At 38.9% G+C, this 17589-nt stretch overlaps 1 protein-coding gene across 1 annotated transcript; it reads left to right on the top strand.

Moving 5' to 3' along the window:
• The first annotated feature begins 16456 nt into the window (after positions 1 to 16456).
• On the top strand, positions 16457 to 17186 carry LOC125850336 (uncharacterized). Its single transcript, XM_049530218.1, has 2 exons — positions 16457 to 17023; positions 17112 to 17186. The coding sequence occupies exons 1-2, from the start codon at positions 16457 to 16459 to the stop codon at positions 17184 to 17186; spliced, it is 642 nt and encodes a 213-aa protein (XP_049386175.1).
• The last annotated feature ends 403 nt before the right edge of the window (positions 17187 to 17589 follow it).

The following is a 17589-nucleotide window of genomic DNA, read 5'->3' as shown; positions in this document are numbered from 1 at the left end:
AGTGTTGGCAATCTCTCATCTTTTGACCCTTCTTTCCAAACCCAAAGCAACCATCCGTGCCGACAAGGCACTTACCCAAATGTTGCTTCCCATACTTGGCACATCTAGACATCTCAAAAGAAGAACCACTTCCATTCCCTCCTTGAGATTTAGGGTTAGACACCCTATCATTGTTGACCATTGGGGAATCTTGGTTGGAAAACCTCTTTTTGGACCTTGGTTAACTTTGTTCATCGGACCTAGACCTCTTCATCTCTCTACTCTTCCTCTCAAGTTTGAACTTCTCAATAGATTGAGCATACACAATGAATGTAGAAATGTTCATGTCATCATGAAGCATTGTCGTACGATACTCTTCCTTAACTAGGTCAGATACACCGGTCACAAATCGACTCATCTCATCCCTAGGGTTGGACCCCAAAGATGTTGCATACTTAGACAATAGGGTGAAGTTCAAGAAATACTCCTCCACACTCATGCTACCTTGCCTAAGGTTGATAAATTCCTCCACCTTAACCTCCCTCTTTTCACGGGGAAAATACCTACCAAGGAAAGCTTTCTTAAACTCCTCCCATTCTATAGGACCCACTTCTATAGGCCTATTGTTTTTTCGTTGAGTGAACCAAATTTGGGCAACATCGTTCAATTGGTAGGAGGCAAGTTTTGCTTTTTCTCTTGAAGTCAGCCCCATAGTATTGACTATCTTATACACCTCATCCAAAAACTCTTGGGGATCCTCTCCCACCTTAGAACCAAGAAATATCAGAGGATTCATCCTCACAAAGTCCCTCAACCTAGAAGCCATAGTACTATCATTAGTATTCACTCTAGGCCCCACATCTCTATTAACTTACACCGTCATAGCTTGGGCTAGGGTTAGAAAAGCTGACCTAATATCTTCATTAGTCATAGCCGGAGTATCAATCAGAACTTTGTTGTCTTGAGGAACTTGGTCACCTTGAGGACCTTGAGGATCTTGGGGAGGAACTCCCTCATTCACAATCTCCTCTTCCACTCTTTTTACGGGCGTCCTTCTTGTATTCATATCTTATAAACACAAGAGATGGATTAGGAAAAAGATACTTAAAGAGCTAAACTCTAAAGTATGACTTCAAGAATAAATGAAAGAAGTGTAACTTCCTAACGTCCTATAGCCTCTCACTCATAGATGTGTCGCGACTCACACCGATGAACAAGACTCTACTAGAAATGGCTTGTGAGACATCAATCCTAAAAACTATTCCCAAAACCTTATGCTCTGATACCATGTTTGTCACGACCCGAGCCTATATCCCGGAAGTGACACAACGTACTTGACCCCAAAAAGTTTTGTACAAGCCTCATAGCATTCAAAACATTTGATATAAAGAAAATAGTACGGAATTAAAACTTTATTTAAAAACATACAATCAAAAACATTAAAAGCAAGCGAAAGTCTATCGTCTCACATGGCCATCTAAACTATGTCTTTAAACAAAATAGGGTCACGACCCTTTACAATCGAAAGACTAACAACTGTCTATTACATGAAAAGAGAGGAAACTTCAACTACTTGTCCTCGATCTATGAGGACGTACCAGTTAGTCTTGGAGAATCTCAATTCCAAGCTTCAACTAGAGAGAATCACTCAAATGCCAGAACCTACACTTGTAGTAAGCATAGAAGAATATGGGTTAGCACAATTAAGTACAAAGTATGATAGACATGCAAAAACATGCTTAAAACGGACATTTTATTTGAAAGTCATGCTTTTATGCCAATTTCATAAAACTTCATGAACATAAGCATAAGAGGCATAATATTCAACCATAACCAACATACAAGTCATTTAAACACATTAGAACAGAACCATCATATAAACAACTACCTTCACATTAAGCCTTCCTCAAGTAACCCTCAAGCTATACTTTGTGCAATGTATGGATAGCGTCTCATACCACCATCCACACTAAAGTACCACCTTAAGGTCACCAAAAGTGAATTTACCATTCAACCTTTCCATTCTTACACAATACTCAAGAGACATAAACATTACATAAGTCATAGCAACACATAAAGACCATCACATAGGGAAACTCTAAGTCATACTTATGCAATGTGTAAGTAGCATCCCATACTACTACTAACGCTAAGTACTTCATGAAGCCACCATAGACAAGGCACATTCATATTCATTAAGTCATGAAAAGGAAGTAACTCATAATACAATCCAAGTATAGCATGCATCATTACATTAAATATATAAGTCATTCTCCATTAGCTTCATTAAGAACACCTTCATTCATTAGACATTAAGCCAACATTCTCATTAACATCATCATAAGAGCACATTCAATACACTTAAAATTATAAAGGAACACACCACAATCTCTCTCAAAGCCTACTTGTGCAATGCATGGATGGCATCCCATACTACGACCGACACTAAGTAGTGCATTCTTGAAAAGCCATAGTTCATTAACATTCTTTAGGGGTGTAAGCTTTAACCGACATAGGCCATGTGAGCAATTCATGGAATCCCGGTGTCACCCTCACCGGATAAGGGATTCCTACTTGTCTAAGGTAGGACCATTGTTTTTAGCTTAAGTGGATCCACTAGCTAGACCTATGTGGGCACATAGTAATGGGATAGGGACATTGCTACTAGATACCCTGCCTCTACTCACGGAAGAGCATCCATCTCAAGAGATTGTTACTAGATACCCCGCCTCAACTCTTGGATGAGCATCGATATCAATTCATATCCTCTCGGTGCTTAGCATTATTCCCCATGGAATACTTAACATTTATTACATTAGTCATCATTATGGGATAAAAGATTGTTACTAGATACCCCGCCTCAACTCCCGTATGAGCATCCATCTCAAACCCAAAATTCATTCTTTCGATAGGTCATAGATTCAAAGATGAGAATAGCCTTTCAACTAAGAATCCTATATTGTGAGAAAGTCCTTTCACAACATGTCATTATAATTCATTAGAGTACAATGGGGAATATTCTTTCAATTAACCCACCATCATTAACATAATCATAGAAACTTCATTCGTTAGTCATTCATGAGTGTGTGTATGTGAGAATCACCTTTCTCATATAGCCTCATCATTCATAGGTGTTAATTGAGAAATAACAATTAATCATAACACAATTACATTCTAAACATGATCATAACACTTTTATTGAGGTCACACACATATACTTCACATCATAATCATACATAATCCTTCATGAAATTACCTAAAACCCCTCAATTTGGGCAGCCCCGTCAAGGACCTCGCCGATCTTAACGGGTCGTGAGGGGCACCACGGCTAGTGGTGGTACTCGTGGTCCCTTGACCAGTGTGCCCCTCAAACCTACCAAGCCCTCAAGGGCCTAAGTCAAGTCCACAAGACCTCCCACGATATGTGGTCAAGACCACGATATGTGGTCAAGACCACGAGTTGTGGTTGAGGTTGTGGTCATGGAGGCAGTAGCTTGGCCAAGTTGCCTTGCCATGCCATGCCACCAAGTGATCTTAACAACCACTTACATGGTGCATCTAGGGCACCACGGCTCGTGGTGGTACCCGTGGTCTTTGGGGCAGTAAATCCCTCCAAGCAAAGGCAACCCCATGAGCCTTCCCATGGAGCGTGGTCATAACCACGAGTCGTGATGTGGTGCCTTGGCTTGGCACCTTTCTAGGGCTCACTTCCATGCCAACCACGGGTGGCACCATGGGTCGTGAAGTCCCTCATGTTCATGGTAGGCAGTAGCTAAGCCTTTTTTAAGTAGCCTTGGCCCCTCACCATGGCCTACACCCAAAACCATTAGCCATTACCCTTAACCCTCGATGTTAACCCTCACGTTTAGGCTCTTTATTAACCTATCATTTTCCGAGTCTTTACACGAATACTTGAAGGATGCGACTGAGAGGAAGAGGGAAGCTCTAGTGGATACATCCCTATCGGTTGATATTGAGACACTACCTGGAGAGACAGTATTTTCTACTTCAGCCACTGGGCCTCCATGTATTTCTAGCTCTGCCCCTTCTATGAATATGAATTCTTCTACCACTCCCCTACCTCCTAGGTCTGCTGCATCCTAACCTCCACTTACCCATGTCAAGCTAGTACAGATAGGGCACCTAGCCCATTCTGCTGACGTGCGTGCCTCCAGGTTAGAGGCTATTGTCCCTGGGATTATTGATAGAACTCTCAATGCTACACTGACACCTCTTAGAGATGCTATCGGTGCCCTCACGATAAGGATAAAGGTGCGTCGAAAAGATCAGGGAGCCACTCATCATTTGACGGCCTTAAAGGCTGCGATTGCAGATTTGAGGAAGGATGTGGACCAACTGAAGTCCACTAATATGTCTGATTTTTGGGACCATGGAGATCCCTGCCGATATGGACATATATATTCCATCCTGTTCTGATATGCCTTCGGCTGCAATCGGAGATGAAGTTTGAGTTGATGACACGGCAACAGATTCTAAAGCTGAGACTGATGAGGAGTAGCTTAGTATTCAGGAGGAGAGCACCTATGAGGGCCTGACTGAGGTCGAGGAGGCTATGGTTTATTCGGCTGTTCAGACCTCCTTGAGGGATACTTCTGTGGCAGGTGCTAGTGCAACTACAATTGATGAGATACCGAGCACTGATGCCCAATCCAGAGTGTTAACCCGGGCATTGATGCCCTGACAAACGGAGTGACTGAGTAGACAGGATCATTTTTACCTCAGTCTCTGTTAATATTATTTGATTATCGTTGGTTTAGTTGCATTTGAGGACAATTGCTTTTCTTTTGTGGGTTGGGTGATTTATTCCATACCTACCTCTTCTGATTCTTTTTTATTGTGAATACTAGGTTTTGTTATCTATATATGTGTTTTGATTGTGCTTTGATCGTAATCTTGTGGGTACTTGAGCTTGTAGCTCTTTGTTTTGAATGAAAATAGTTTTGATCTATTTTAAATATTTTTGCCACCTCTATCATGTGTGTTTGTGGCTGTTCTTGTGCAAATTTTAGTATCAATTGTGATCAATACCGATGACTTGAATAGTGCTCTTAATTGTGAACTTTTAGAATCTCATTGTGACTAGCCGGTTATCGAATGAGTCTTTTGTGATGCACATTGCTAGCTAGAAAGTGTGGAGTCTTGTTTGATATTGGTGCCAATGCCTTGTGTGATGAGCTTACTTTGAACATTGTGTGTGATGACACCTAGAATTTACCTCGTTGGTCCGTTTGACTAAGTGATGCAAGCACTTGAAATGATCTTAGGCAGCAATTTTGAAGAGTGAAACAATTTGACAATATACCTCTTTTGTGGCCAACCTTGTGAGATGAATAAACCTTGCTTGAACCCTCTTGAGCCTTACCCTTTTCTTGGAAGAAACTTGAGAAATTATGGCCTCTCTTTATCTTTTCACCTACAACCTTCATGAAGTGTGATTTGTTTGAATAGCCAACTTAGGTCAAAAGCCTAAGTTGGAGGTGTCGTGAAAAGAGAAGGAAAATCAAGAAGATGCGAGAAATTCCCCCTTTAGCAATGGTTTTGAAAAAGATGGAACCCCTCCATGTAAAAAGAAAAAGAAAAGAAGAAAGCAAAGAAAGATAATGAAAATGTTGTGAAATAAAGTAGTGGAAGTTGCAAAAGAAATGGGGTATCCAGTAGTGCATTTGAAGTTGAATAATGGGGGTGAATTATGAGAATTATCAAAACGGTAAAGAAAAGGAAGAAAGTGTTGTTCAGACCACACTTCATGAAGGTAGAATCCACTAAGCCTAAATGACCATACCTTTACACTCAGCCCCGTTACAAGCCTTGAAAAGTCCTTTGTGATTTTGAGTGAGCTGAAACGAATGTTGATTGGAAAATAAGGGCAAACTTATGGGTCAAGTCATGCATGTGTTCATCTTTGTGAGTGTGAGAGTCGTATGTGATTCCAAAACTACATATTGTTGAAGAACATTGTGTGAATAGGGAATTATCTTTGTTGTTAGGACATTTGAGTACCTGTGTTGAGGTTGAACTTGCATTTGAAGTAAGTATTGTGAACTTGAACATCTTTGATAATGGTGAGTCACAATTTGAATCTTTGAGTGCACAATTGATCATTGCATGAGTAAGTTGAGCCTTGTTATGTGCATTTATGTTGAGTATTATGAAGCTCTATCTGAGACATCTTTTTTGAACTGCTGAGCTTGAGTGTTACTTGAGGACAAGCAAAAATTTAAGTTGGGGTGTTGATGAGTCCGAGATTTGGGGGTGACACGAATGTCAAATGGGGGGTGTTGGTTTTCAATTATCAATCACCCGGTAAGGTAAATATGGTGGCAGATGCTCAAAGTTGAATATCAATAGGAAATGTTGCTCATGTTTAGAAAGATAAGAATGAGTTGGTTGTGATGTTCATAGATTGGCCCGATTGGGTGTTAAGTTGGTTGATTTTAATGAAGGTGGTGTTATTGTTCATAATGGTTTAAAATCATCTTTTGTGTCAGATGTGAGAGCCATGCAAGGTCTTGATCTGATTTTGGTTGAGTTAAAGGAAGAGGTGCTTATACATTGAGGCTTTCTCCCATAAGGGAGATGGCGTTCTTTGACAAACACTCAACTACACCTCATCCAATACTAGGTGTAGGCGATTGTAATCTAGTATAAAACCCAACGAAGAGTTGGGGTCGAACCCACAGGGAGCGGTAGAAGTTTGAATTCAATTACGAAGTTACAAATATGGTCTAATCGGTTATAGGAATAGAAATTATCGAAAACATTTAGATAAATAAATGCGGCTGACAACGAATGTCAGATGAGTGGATTGGTTTGTCAATTAGCAACAAGAACAATTATCAAAACAGGGGAATCAATAAGTAGAGAGGAATTCTCATGCATGTTATCGATTATAGGTTAATTTTGCTATATGGGTAATTGGAATTTACTAACAATTACTAAATTTCAGTAGGTAGGCTAGACTATATATGCAATAGCTTTTTCTCGAACTACTATTACGATTCAAGCGAGTTCTCTCGAACTTTAAGGAGCTTAACAATATAAACAACCCAAAACCTTAATTTATCTACTCTCTCAAGCTAGATAGGTAGAATCAAGTTTAGGATTCACTCTCTCGAGCTTAACCCACATCAACCCAATAACTACAATCATTAATCGAAAACCTTGGTTCTAAAACCTCTTTCTCAAGCAAGCCCAGAACACTAAGTTAGAATTGCATTTGCAACTACGATTCATAGATTAATACACAACTATCGATTAAACCCACTTCAATTAAGCACTTAAATCAGTAAACAACAGTACCCATAAGCTTATTAAGACAATAATCACATGATCACACCCCAAGAATTGGAGTTTTAGGCAAACATTATAAAAAGGAAGAAACTATTACCAATTGTGTTAGCCATGAACAGGGTAATGGTTTCTGAGTCTTTACAATGCTTCAAATAGAATTAAGTAAAAAACCCAATTGCCATTCCTCCTAACCAAGTCTCAAAAGCTTTAATTTCTACAATGGAAAACTCAGGAGAATTGGATTAAGATTCTACAATGCTTGGATTCTACTCTAATACGTTTTCTACCTTTCAAATTTCAATCTATAGTTTCCCATATTTTGTCCTTCAGGGCCATTAGGCGAAGTAAGTCGTGCGTCACCAACCATGTCGGCGACGCGCCCTTTGCTCTCGTACATCGCCGGTTTGCCTTGGCTCTTAATCCTAAGTGTTCTGTGACTTTAGACAATCGAGGTCGATGTCGCGGAGAGAACGTGGACTCCATTGTTTCATACTTTTTAGATTATTCCTTAATGTTTTTAGCATAGACTAGTGGATCCACTTAGTCTCCATAAAAGTGGATCCACTAGTCTATGCTAAAAGCATTAAGGAATCATCTAAAAAGTATGATCCTTTTCTACCAATGCTGGCAACACAGTTTATGGAAACTTTGAATTATCCGAACTCGTCGTCCCATATCGGTGCTCAATACTACTCCCAAAATTTAACTATCTCATATGTTAAAAAACATAACTCTTTTTGTGGTTTGAGATTATTACTCAAAAATTTTCTCTAAAAGCAGATGTTACTCAAACTGCTTAAAACTCTTTTGGATATCTCAGTTTCCTTCACTTTTAAATGTAAAAACATTTACTCTTGGGAATACTTAGTTCCCACAAATCATTTTTAAGAAAACGAACTCGACTCTACTCTTTCTCAACACAAGTGCTCAAGTCTTAAAACAATTTTAGAAAATTTTGTAAAAGACTTCTTAGAATAAAGTTCATGCCGAATTATGGACGTGAACGACTCAATTCAAGATTTTCAATAACCATAACTAGAACTCAATAATCGGGACTCAACAACTCAGAACTCAAGAACGTTAATGGTAATACTCATTTCAAGAATGCTCGACTCAGAGTGTTCATGCAGAATTATGGGCATGAACAACTCAACTTAAGGACTTCATGGGTAATATGTAATAGCCCCATGATTAGGAATAAAATCTCAAAAGGGATTAGGAATTCAATACTCAAGACTTAGAACTTGAAGATACTACTCCTCTCAAAGATACTCAATTTATGGAGTCCATGCGGAGTTTATGGGCATGAATGACTCGACTCAAGGGTCTACACAATAATATAGAACTTGTGTATAGGGCTCTTCTCATACTCATACTTACTTTCTCAAAACGTAACTCAAAATCAATAGTTGATCTCAAAGGATTCACAATTGAACTCAAAGACTTTCTTGAACTCTATTCTTAACTCTTTCTTGAATTTGAATTATGAATTCAAGAGTTATGATTCATGATATGAAGGATCTCGATGATAGTGTAGACTCATGATAACATTTTCCTCATTCTCATACTCACTTACTCTAGTCTTGCAACAAGTTATTAGAAATTGTAGAAGTGTAACACCCCGGAAACTAGTAGGTGAAACTAGAGTCTTACATGTGAGTTTTAGAGTTTGATGTGTGGTTTAGAATTGTAAAATGGCTTTCCGAACATAGGATGAGGGTTTTAGGGTTTAAACATCAAGGTACGACTCCCCAAGTACTAACCAAGTGTCCTTGAGGAGGACCCTAAAGCTTAACCCAAACCTGCCCAAAGCTGCCAAAATGGGCCACCTATGGATGGCACCTACGGCCAATAGGTGGACCCACGCCCCGTGGATGGGTGTCGTGGGTCAAGGGACAAGTTAAGTAGCTACATACCCCAACCCACGAAGGACCAGTATGGTTAGTGGGTCCATCCACACCCCGTAAGTGGGGGTTGTGGATGGGGTCCTACAAACTGCCCAAAGTCGGCCAAAGGAAAGGGTTAGTTAGGTAATTTCCTTTTAGTTAGTTTAATGTAGGGTCGTTTTATATTGTTTTAATAGACCTATATAAAAAAATTTAATTCATTAAATAACCTTTTACACATCATAAATCCCAAACCCAAAATCATAACCAACTTTCCCCCAAATATTTCTCTCTATAAAACTCCATAGAAGAAGAAGAAGAAGAAAAAGGTGAAGTCTAGGGTTGAAGGGGATGTCTTTTATCCTCAATTTCGTGGTGAATCTTAAATAAGGTATGATAGATTTTTATCTATGGGTAGCCTTCACCCATAGAGTCCCTTAACTCAATTTCACAACTCGAAATTCTGCCAAAAGCTAGAGTTTTACTCCAAGTCATGGATTCCTTTCCAAAAGCGATTTTAATTATTTAATTGATTTATATTATGGTAAAATTGATGATTCATTACTGTTTTCGTGATGAATTCCTCAAGAATACATGAATTTCCTTATTTTCCCAATTTGGATCTTAAAGTGTGAGTATTAGTATATGTTGAACCAATTGAATGGATGATGGTTGTTTCTGGTGTAATTACATGATTTTAGTATGATTATACATGTATTCTTGATTAACCTAAGGTTTAGGGTGAAATTGTTATAGTTTGGTGTATGCCATGGAAGAGGCAATTGAGGGCTTAGATGTGACCTTCTAAGATTGATGAACTACTTTATGAATTACTTGAGATTAGAGTAACTAAAGATGAATTACTTAAAAGTAAATCTAGTAAAAATGAATTGATTAAATTGGGGCTTATATGATGGATCATGGTTTAGTGATATTGAGATTGAGTTTGTATGATGTTATATGACTATAATTGGGTAAGAATGAAGCATGTGGTTAGATTATCTTGAGAATTAGGTATACATGATGATCATGTGAGGTATTGCTTGAGAGTAAGACTTGTAGTATGAAGATGATTTTTAGGGCTTTAAGGGTAAAAACTAATATAAATGAGCTAATGATGTTAGGGCTTTAAGAGGGAAGCTATTAAGTGTGTTGAATTGTATGTGGTTTTATTGTCGAAAGACTCCACCAACATGACATATATTATGAGTATTTGAGATCATGCATTTAGTGACTTGATTATTTGAACTATAATTATATCCATGTCTAATATGATGAATTCTAGATGTGTTGATTGAATATGGTTTTTGGTCATTAAAGGGGCAATATATGATATTATACATGCTTTATGAAACTGTGTTCATTTTTTAAGAACATCTTTTGAGAAAGTAAAGTGATCATGACTTTGATGTAATTGTGGCGTTGTTGAAAGTCTATTCTCACACACACACTTATGCATGACTATGAATGAAGAAACCATGATTATAATGATGTTATTGTGTTGATTGAAATTTCATTCTCATAAAAACATAATGAGCATAATGTGAAAGTGTTTCTCAAATATTAAAGATTCTAGGTTGAAAGTCAGTTCTCACCTAATTGAATCTAACATGAAGAGATGGACTATGAAAGTTTATTTTCACGCATGATCTAATGAGCTATCCTAATGAAACAAGTTAGGATTCAGTAAATACTTCATAGGAATTATGCCTAGCACCGAGTGGATATTGAAAATGATATGGAGGCTCTCCCATCAATTTAAAGGTCGGGTTTCTAAAGTTAATCTCTTGAGATGGAAGCTCCCCCGTTAAGTAAGGTTGGGTTTCTAGAAGCAATCTCCTTATACCATAAAGTACGTCCCCCCGGAGGTTATTTAGATATTGGATCCATCTCCAAGCTAATACATTTTAGTTCTATCTTAGGCAAGTAGGACACCTCTTTTTGGTGTGGGGTATGACACCGGATTCCATGCAACCGCACATGGTCTATGTCGGTTAAGGCTAATTCCCATATGGTCAAGTCTAGGATGAATTATGGTTACTCAAGAAGCTCTATAAAGTGTGGGTGGGGGTATGCAACTTTATCCATGCATTGCACAAGTAGGCTTTGAGAGTAGACATGGTGTGTTCCTCAATGTATAAGGACTTATGAGATGATGAATGCTTAACTTGGATTGTTGCTATGAGTTGCTTTCTTTGACATGACTTATTAAACATGAATGCTTCCTTGTCTATGAATATTAACTGTGGATGAGATCAAAGCATGAGTATGGTGGCCTAAAAGTGGTACTTTGTGTAGATGGGACTATGGGATCTTATCTATACATTGCACAAGTATAAGTTAGGGTTACTTATGAAGTGGTTCTCTTATGATATAAAGATCTAAGTATTTAACTATGTGTATGAACCATGCCTTATGATAAGTGATGTTTGCATTATTTGTATGTTGGAAGCTATGCTTATGATTATGTTGTTATCCTTTATGCTATGATGATATATACATGAGTTTCCTTATGAGTTATGCTTTCCAACTATATTTCAAAGATGATGTTCAAAACTGATATATAGCATGGTTTAAACTAAAATGTCCTTTTTTGCATGTTTTTAAAGGTTTTTATGCATCGGTATCATACTGAGTACATTTTTGTGCTAACCCATATTTCTTCTACATTTTTCACAAAGTGTAGGGTTCGGCGATATTGACTTTCATCCTTTTGGGTAGGATCATATTAGATCAAGAAGGAGAAGTTTAGTAAGTCCTCATAGCATTCGAGGGCCTGACAACTATGTCCTTTATATTTCATTTTATGTTTAGACCTTTTGTATGGGCTGCGTCCCAAAGTTGTAGTCTTAATGGTTATAGATGGTTTGAGACAAAGTGTAGACATCCGCTTGTTTTATAAAAGACTTCGATTGTAAAAGAAAAAGTTTTAACATTTCACACCATTTTCTATTATCTTATGTTATGATATGCTATGAGGCTTGTATGAGGCGTTTCGGAGTCTTGTACACCGTGTCACATCTAGGGGGTACTCCTGGGCCATGACAAGAAGACTCCTCAAAAGACTTAAAGGGACATTCTCAAAAGACCCGAAAGAACTATTAAGACCTAACTCTTAGCTCTACCTTGAATTTGAATTATGAATTATGAATTCAAGGTTATGATATGTGGTAGGAAAGATATCGTGATGATTAAATGAGTTTTAGATAGTTAATCATGAGAAACAGTCAAGAAAACACTGTCTTGGAGCAAATTCGCGATGGGGAGATGTATTTTAATATTTGAAACAGTGGCGTCGACGTTCTCTTCGGGACGCGGAGAGGAAAGTTCACTCTGAAGGAACAGGTCCACGACACGGACCTGGTACTTGTTTTCTGATCGAGTTTTTCTTCCTCCTTTGTTAACCCCAATTCGCCTAAATTTGATTCTTTTTCTCAATTTCTCTTTAGATTCAGATAGTCAATACACGTACACAAGAATCTAATCAAACACAACTCTAAAATCGACATGATTTCCTCAAGAACTCATCAATCTCATCTTAACTCAAGAACGAAAGCCAATTTCAAGAACTGAAACCTTCATCTTTATAGAATGAATTTAACGCTGAAATTAACATGATTGGTGTGTGAGTGAACAAAACCACACTATGGAAGCTTACATATCTCATAGGGATCAAACCTATGGCGAAAATCTGAATCAAAACTAAAGAACCTCGACGAACACCTTGATCCTCCCTCTTTTCTCCTCTTTTCTCTTTTTTTCTCTTCTTGAACCCTCAACTAAAACCCTAGGCATATATTTGTATTATAGAACTGAACCTAATCAGATTAGACCCCTAAAACCTTACTAAAAACGAATTAAATCTGATTGGGTAAATAAAACACCAAAATACCCCTTACTAATTCGAGTAACTTTCCTTATTTGGTTAGCCCGACTTCAAACGGGCATATCTCCCTCATACGAGTTCCAAATTTAGCAAATGATATACCGTGAGTTTATGGTATTTTTAATACATTTCACTTAAGAGTTGTGTGTGTCTAGGGCCATTTTGTATTGGAATTAATGTTTACTGTGTCATATTTGCAGGAAATAGGCTTGGACGAGGTCGAGAGATATGACAGTTGAATTTCTGCAGAAGGTGCCACCTACGGATGTGACCTACGGACCATAGGTCCATTCTCGATCCGTCGTGGGTAGGCGTGGATTGATCATCAGCGAAGTCTGACCAAGGGTGGAACTATGAAGGCTATTAACGGATCTGTCCTGCACATCCGTCATTTGTATTAGAGATTCGGAGTTCCAGTACCTTATCAAAAGTTCTAAGTGGGGAGCCACGAAAGGGGACCGTATGTCAACCTGCGGTCCGTACTGCACACCCATCATTTACATCTGAGAGTTGAAGATTCCAGCCTCTGTGGAAAAGTTCTAAGTTTTGGGCTGCGGAAGGGACCTATGGATCGTAGGTCAGTCTCATCGATTGAAGTCGCGTCCAACAGTTTATTTCCTTATTTCGTTTCCTTTTTGTTTAGGACAAGTTTTCCTATAAACAGGTTATGTAAACCTCGTTTTGGGGGTTAGACATTCTTGTTAACTTTTAGTTCTTGGTATTTTCTTGGGAATTAACTTGCAAACTTCAGCAATTTGATTTCTGGATTTCGGTTTATAAAGATTTTATCTTTGAATTTCAATTGGAGATTACGGGTTTCTTCTACTCATTACGTAAATTCATGAATTATTCTTCTAAAAATATGAATTGTGTTCTTCCAAGCATGAGAAACTAAATCTACAACTAGGGTTCTGGGGACTATGAGCAGTTAACAACGTATGACTAATACAAAAGTAATTCTTGACTAGTGTTGATGCACGCACTGATAATTCTTTCGCTTAAAAGTCTCTTTAACGGTGGCCCACGTTAGAACTCGCCTTATTGCTACTTGTCGGACCAAGGAGGTAGATAATAAGAAAAGTATTATCAATAGAGATTTAGTGTGATATTATCTAATAGTCTAATGTCAATTGGTGCGAGGGTGAAAACTATGCCATACATTGATTTGATGTGTAATATGAGGTAAATGTTAGGGTTTGTAAATTATATACATGTAGCTGGACCAAGGTACGGTGTGAAATTCCTTATTTGGTGGACCAAGCAATTAGGGATACATATCTTACAACTTTTCATGTGATACACTAGGATAAGATTACTATTATTTGGATTATCCCGTTAAGAGCTTATGGGAAACACATACACCCAAGTTTCTCTCTCTCATTGATAACAACAAAAGTTCAAATCGTGATTACTTGTTCTCTAAACTACAATAAGTTATTTGTTACACAAATCGCCCCCCCCCCCCCCNCCCCCCCCCCCCCCCCCCCGCTTACTTACTTGTCTCGGAAATAAGTTGACTAAACGAATATAATAGTAAGTTAAGTTTAAGTCTAAACCATAATCCTCGTGGGATCGACCCCAACCTACTAGTTGGGTTCTTTATTTGACAACGATCGCTTATACTTCTTTAGGGAGGTGTAATTTGAGCGTATCAAAATTTGGCGCCGCTGCTGGGGAATAAGGCTTTTAGATTAAGTTTAACTACATTATTGAACTTTAGTCAGACATTTGCTAATTTTACTTTTTTTATTGTTTTCTACAGGTTCCTACTCTAGTGTATGCCAAGTACATGGAGTCAAGGCAAATCATTTACCCCATACGATCCAGAGTTGAGCAGAACTTTGAGAAGGATGAACAATCAAGGGGTCCAAGTCAACCCAATCGGTGGGAATCTGGGTAATGGAGTTCAGTTGCAGCATCCTGGGGTTGTTAATGAGAATGTGCAGGTTCATGGCGATAATTTACTTGGAGTTGCATTGAGCGTGCAAAATCCGCCAGAACCAAGGCTGCAGGATAACTACAAGGTCTAGTTTAATGCTATTGAATCTGAAGGGCCCATTGTTCTCCCTCCAATACCTCTAGGGAATTCATTTGTGGTTACTAGCAGTCTGATATAGATGCTTACAGCGAGGGGTTTGTTTGATGGTATGGCTTCGAAAGATCCACATAGGCTTATGGCCAAGTTGTGCAGTGTTTGTAAGGGTTGTGTTGGGCGACCAGTGTTGGATATGGACGTCATAGGGTTGAGAGTCTTCCTTCTATCATTGACTGGAGATGCTACGATCTGGTTTGCTGAGCTGCCATTCAACTCAATTAATACATGGGATCAACTGCACAAGGTGTTCTTGGCCAAATACTTCCTGTTGTCCAAGAAGCTGAACCACAAAGATAAAACTTAATAACTTTGTGGCACTACTTGGAGAGTCTGTGAGTAGTTCATGGGATAGGTTCACTGTATTCACAAGAAGTGTTCTGAATCACCGTATTGATGATGAGTCTCTCAAGGAGTATTTCTATAGAGGCCAGGATGACAATGGTTAAGTTATGCTTGATACTATCGACGGAGGATCATATGGAGAGTGCACTTTTGAGGAGATCATTGAGAAACTGGAGAAGATTTCCTGAAACAATAAAGCATGGAGTACTCGAAAGTCAGACACTGGAAGATGCACTCTTGCAGTTCAATCTGCACCTAGTCAAACTGCTGATGATATTCATGAGGAGATGGCTCAGATAAGGACAAAACATGGGTTGGTATTGAAGCATGTAAGGAGGTCCAGAAAAGGTAAATGCTGTGAATTATTTGACTAGGAATCCACCAACACTGGTTGAGGAATGTTATTATGAGGAGGATGCGTACTTGGTGAATGATTAGCCTAGGGGTTTTCGAGCCAATGCCCAAGGTTCAAACTCGGATAATTGGTGCCGAGGGCAAGAAAACCAAGGTCGAAACTATGGCAACTACAATCGAGAGGGTCAGTATGTCCGGGATGGGAACTACAATCGCGACAATAACTACAACCGGAACAACTATGGCAACAGAAACGATAGGGCTAGGTTTTATGTGCCTCCACAAAATCAGGAATCTGGCAATAGGGAAGCTGGGGGTAGTATGTCACGGATTGAGGATATGATGCAGAAGATGATGAAGAGGTTTGATTCGATTAATGAGAATGTGAAGGAGAGGCGAAATGCATTGTCTGGAATCGGTCAAAAAGTTGAAGCCAATGTAGTGTTGATCAAGCAACTTGAGCAGCAGATGAATTAGTTGTCCACTATAGCAAACCCACGTCAGCCTGGCACACTTCCTAGTATCACCATCCAGAATCCAAAGAACGATGGACATTGTATGACAGTCACTACTCGAGGAGGTAAGCAAACCAATGATCCACTTATGGCGTTTGAGGTTGAAATTTTGGTTGAAAATAATGATGATGAGATTGAGGTTGCTGGAGAGTCAAAGAATGCTACAGAGAAGGAAGCAGAGATAACCCAAAAAGTTGTCCCCATGCCTAGACCTCTGCCTCCATTCCCACAGAGATTGGTAAAGAACAATGAAGAAGGGAAATATCGCAGGTTTATTACCATGTTGAAACAGCTTTGTATCAATGTTCCGTTGATAGAAGCTTTAGAGAAAATTCATGGGTATGCAAATTTTATGAAGGATTTGGTGACTAAGAAGAGGGCCGTCAGTTTAGAAGATGATGATAGGTTGCAACATTGCAGTGCTATTGCTACTAGGTCGCTTGTGCAGAAGAAAGAGGATCCTGGTGCTTTCACTATACCTTGTACCATTGCGTTATCGCATTTTATGAAGATGTTATGTGATTTGGGTGCTAGAATTAATCTAATGCCATTGTCAATTTACAAGAAGTTGGGTTTAGGATCTCCAAAACCAACTGGGATGCGATTGCTCATGGCTGATAGAACTGTGAAGAGGCCCATTGGTGTGCTCCAAGATGTAATTGTGAAAGTGGAGTCTTTTATCTTTCCAGTGGATTTTGTGATTCTTAATTGTGAGGTTGATTTTGAGGTTCCCATCATTATAGGGAGACCATTCCTTGCTACTAGCGTGTCTTGGTCAATATGGAGAGGGGGCAGATGAAGTTCCGAATGAACAGTGAAGAGGTAACTTTTAATATATATAGGTCCATGAAGCAAGAAAGCGATCTCAAATTAGTGTCTGTGATGAATCATATTGTGGAGCGGGGTTCTGATGTGTCTATTGAAGAAAGGTTGGGTGTTAATGCACTCGCAGCGATAATGATGAATATTGAGGGTGATTGTATTCTAGACTATGATGAGTTAGTTGCCGCACATGATAGGTTTGAATTTCATTCCAAATCGAAGAAATTGGAGTTAGATAAGGAGAATTACGACTCTCCACCCGCAAAACCGTATGTTGAAGAGGCTCCAAAGTTGGAGCTTAAGGCTCTACCATCGCACTTGAGGTATGTATTCTTGGGGAGAGAGGGTACTTTACCGGTCATCATTGCAACTGATTTGAGTGAGGTGCAAGTTGTGGCA

The sequence above is a fragment of the Solanum stenotomum genome, chromosome 1 (assembly GCF_019186545.1).
Source record: "Solanum stenotomum isolate F172 chromosome 1, ASM1918654v1, whole genome shotgun sequence".
Classification (NCBI taxonomy): domain Eukaryota; kingdom Viridiplantae; phylum Streptophyta; class Magnoliopsida; order Solanales; family Solanaceae; genus Solanum; species Solanum stenotomum.
Note: the sequence above shows the minus strand (reverse complement) of the source record. Positions and strands in the feature narration are given on the sequence as shown.

Excerpts from the sequence above, each read along its gene's own strand:
- LOC125850336 (XM_049530218.1), top strand. The coding sequence starts at position 16,457 with ATGGCGTTTGAGGTTGAAATTTTGGTTGAAAATAATGATGATGAGATT. Across the intron at positions 17,024-17,111 it reads CCATTGGTGTGCTCCAAGAT|GGAGACCATTCCTTGCTACT; the intron begins GTAATTGTGAAA and ends CCATCATTATAG.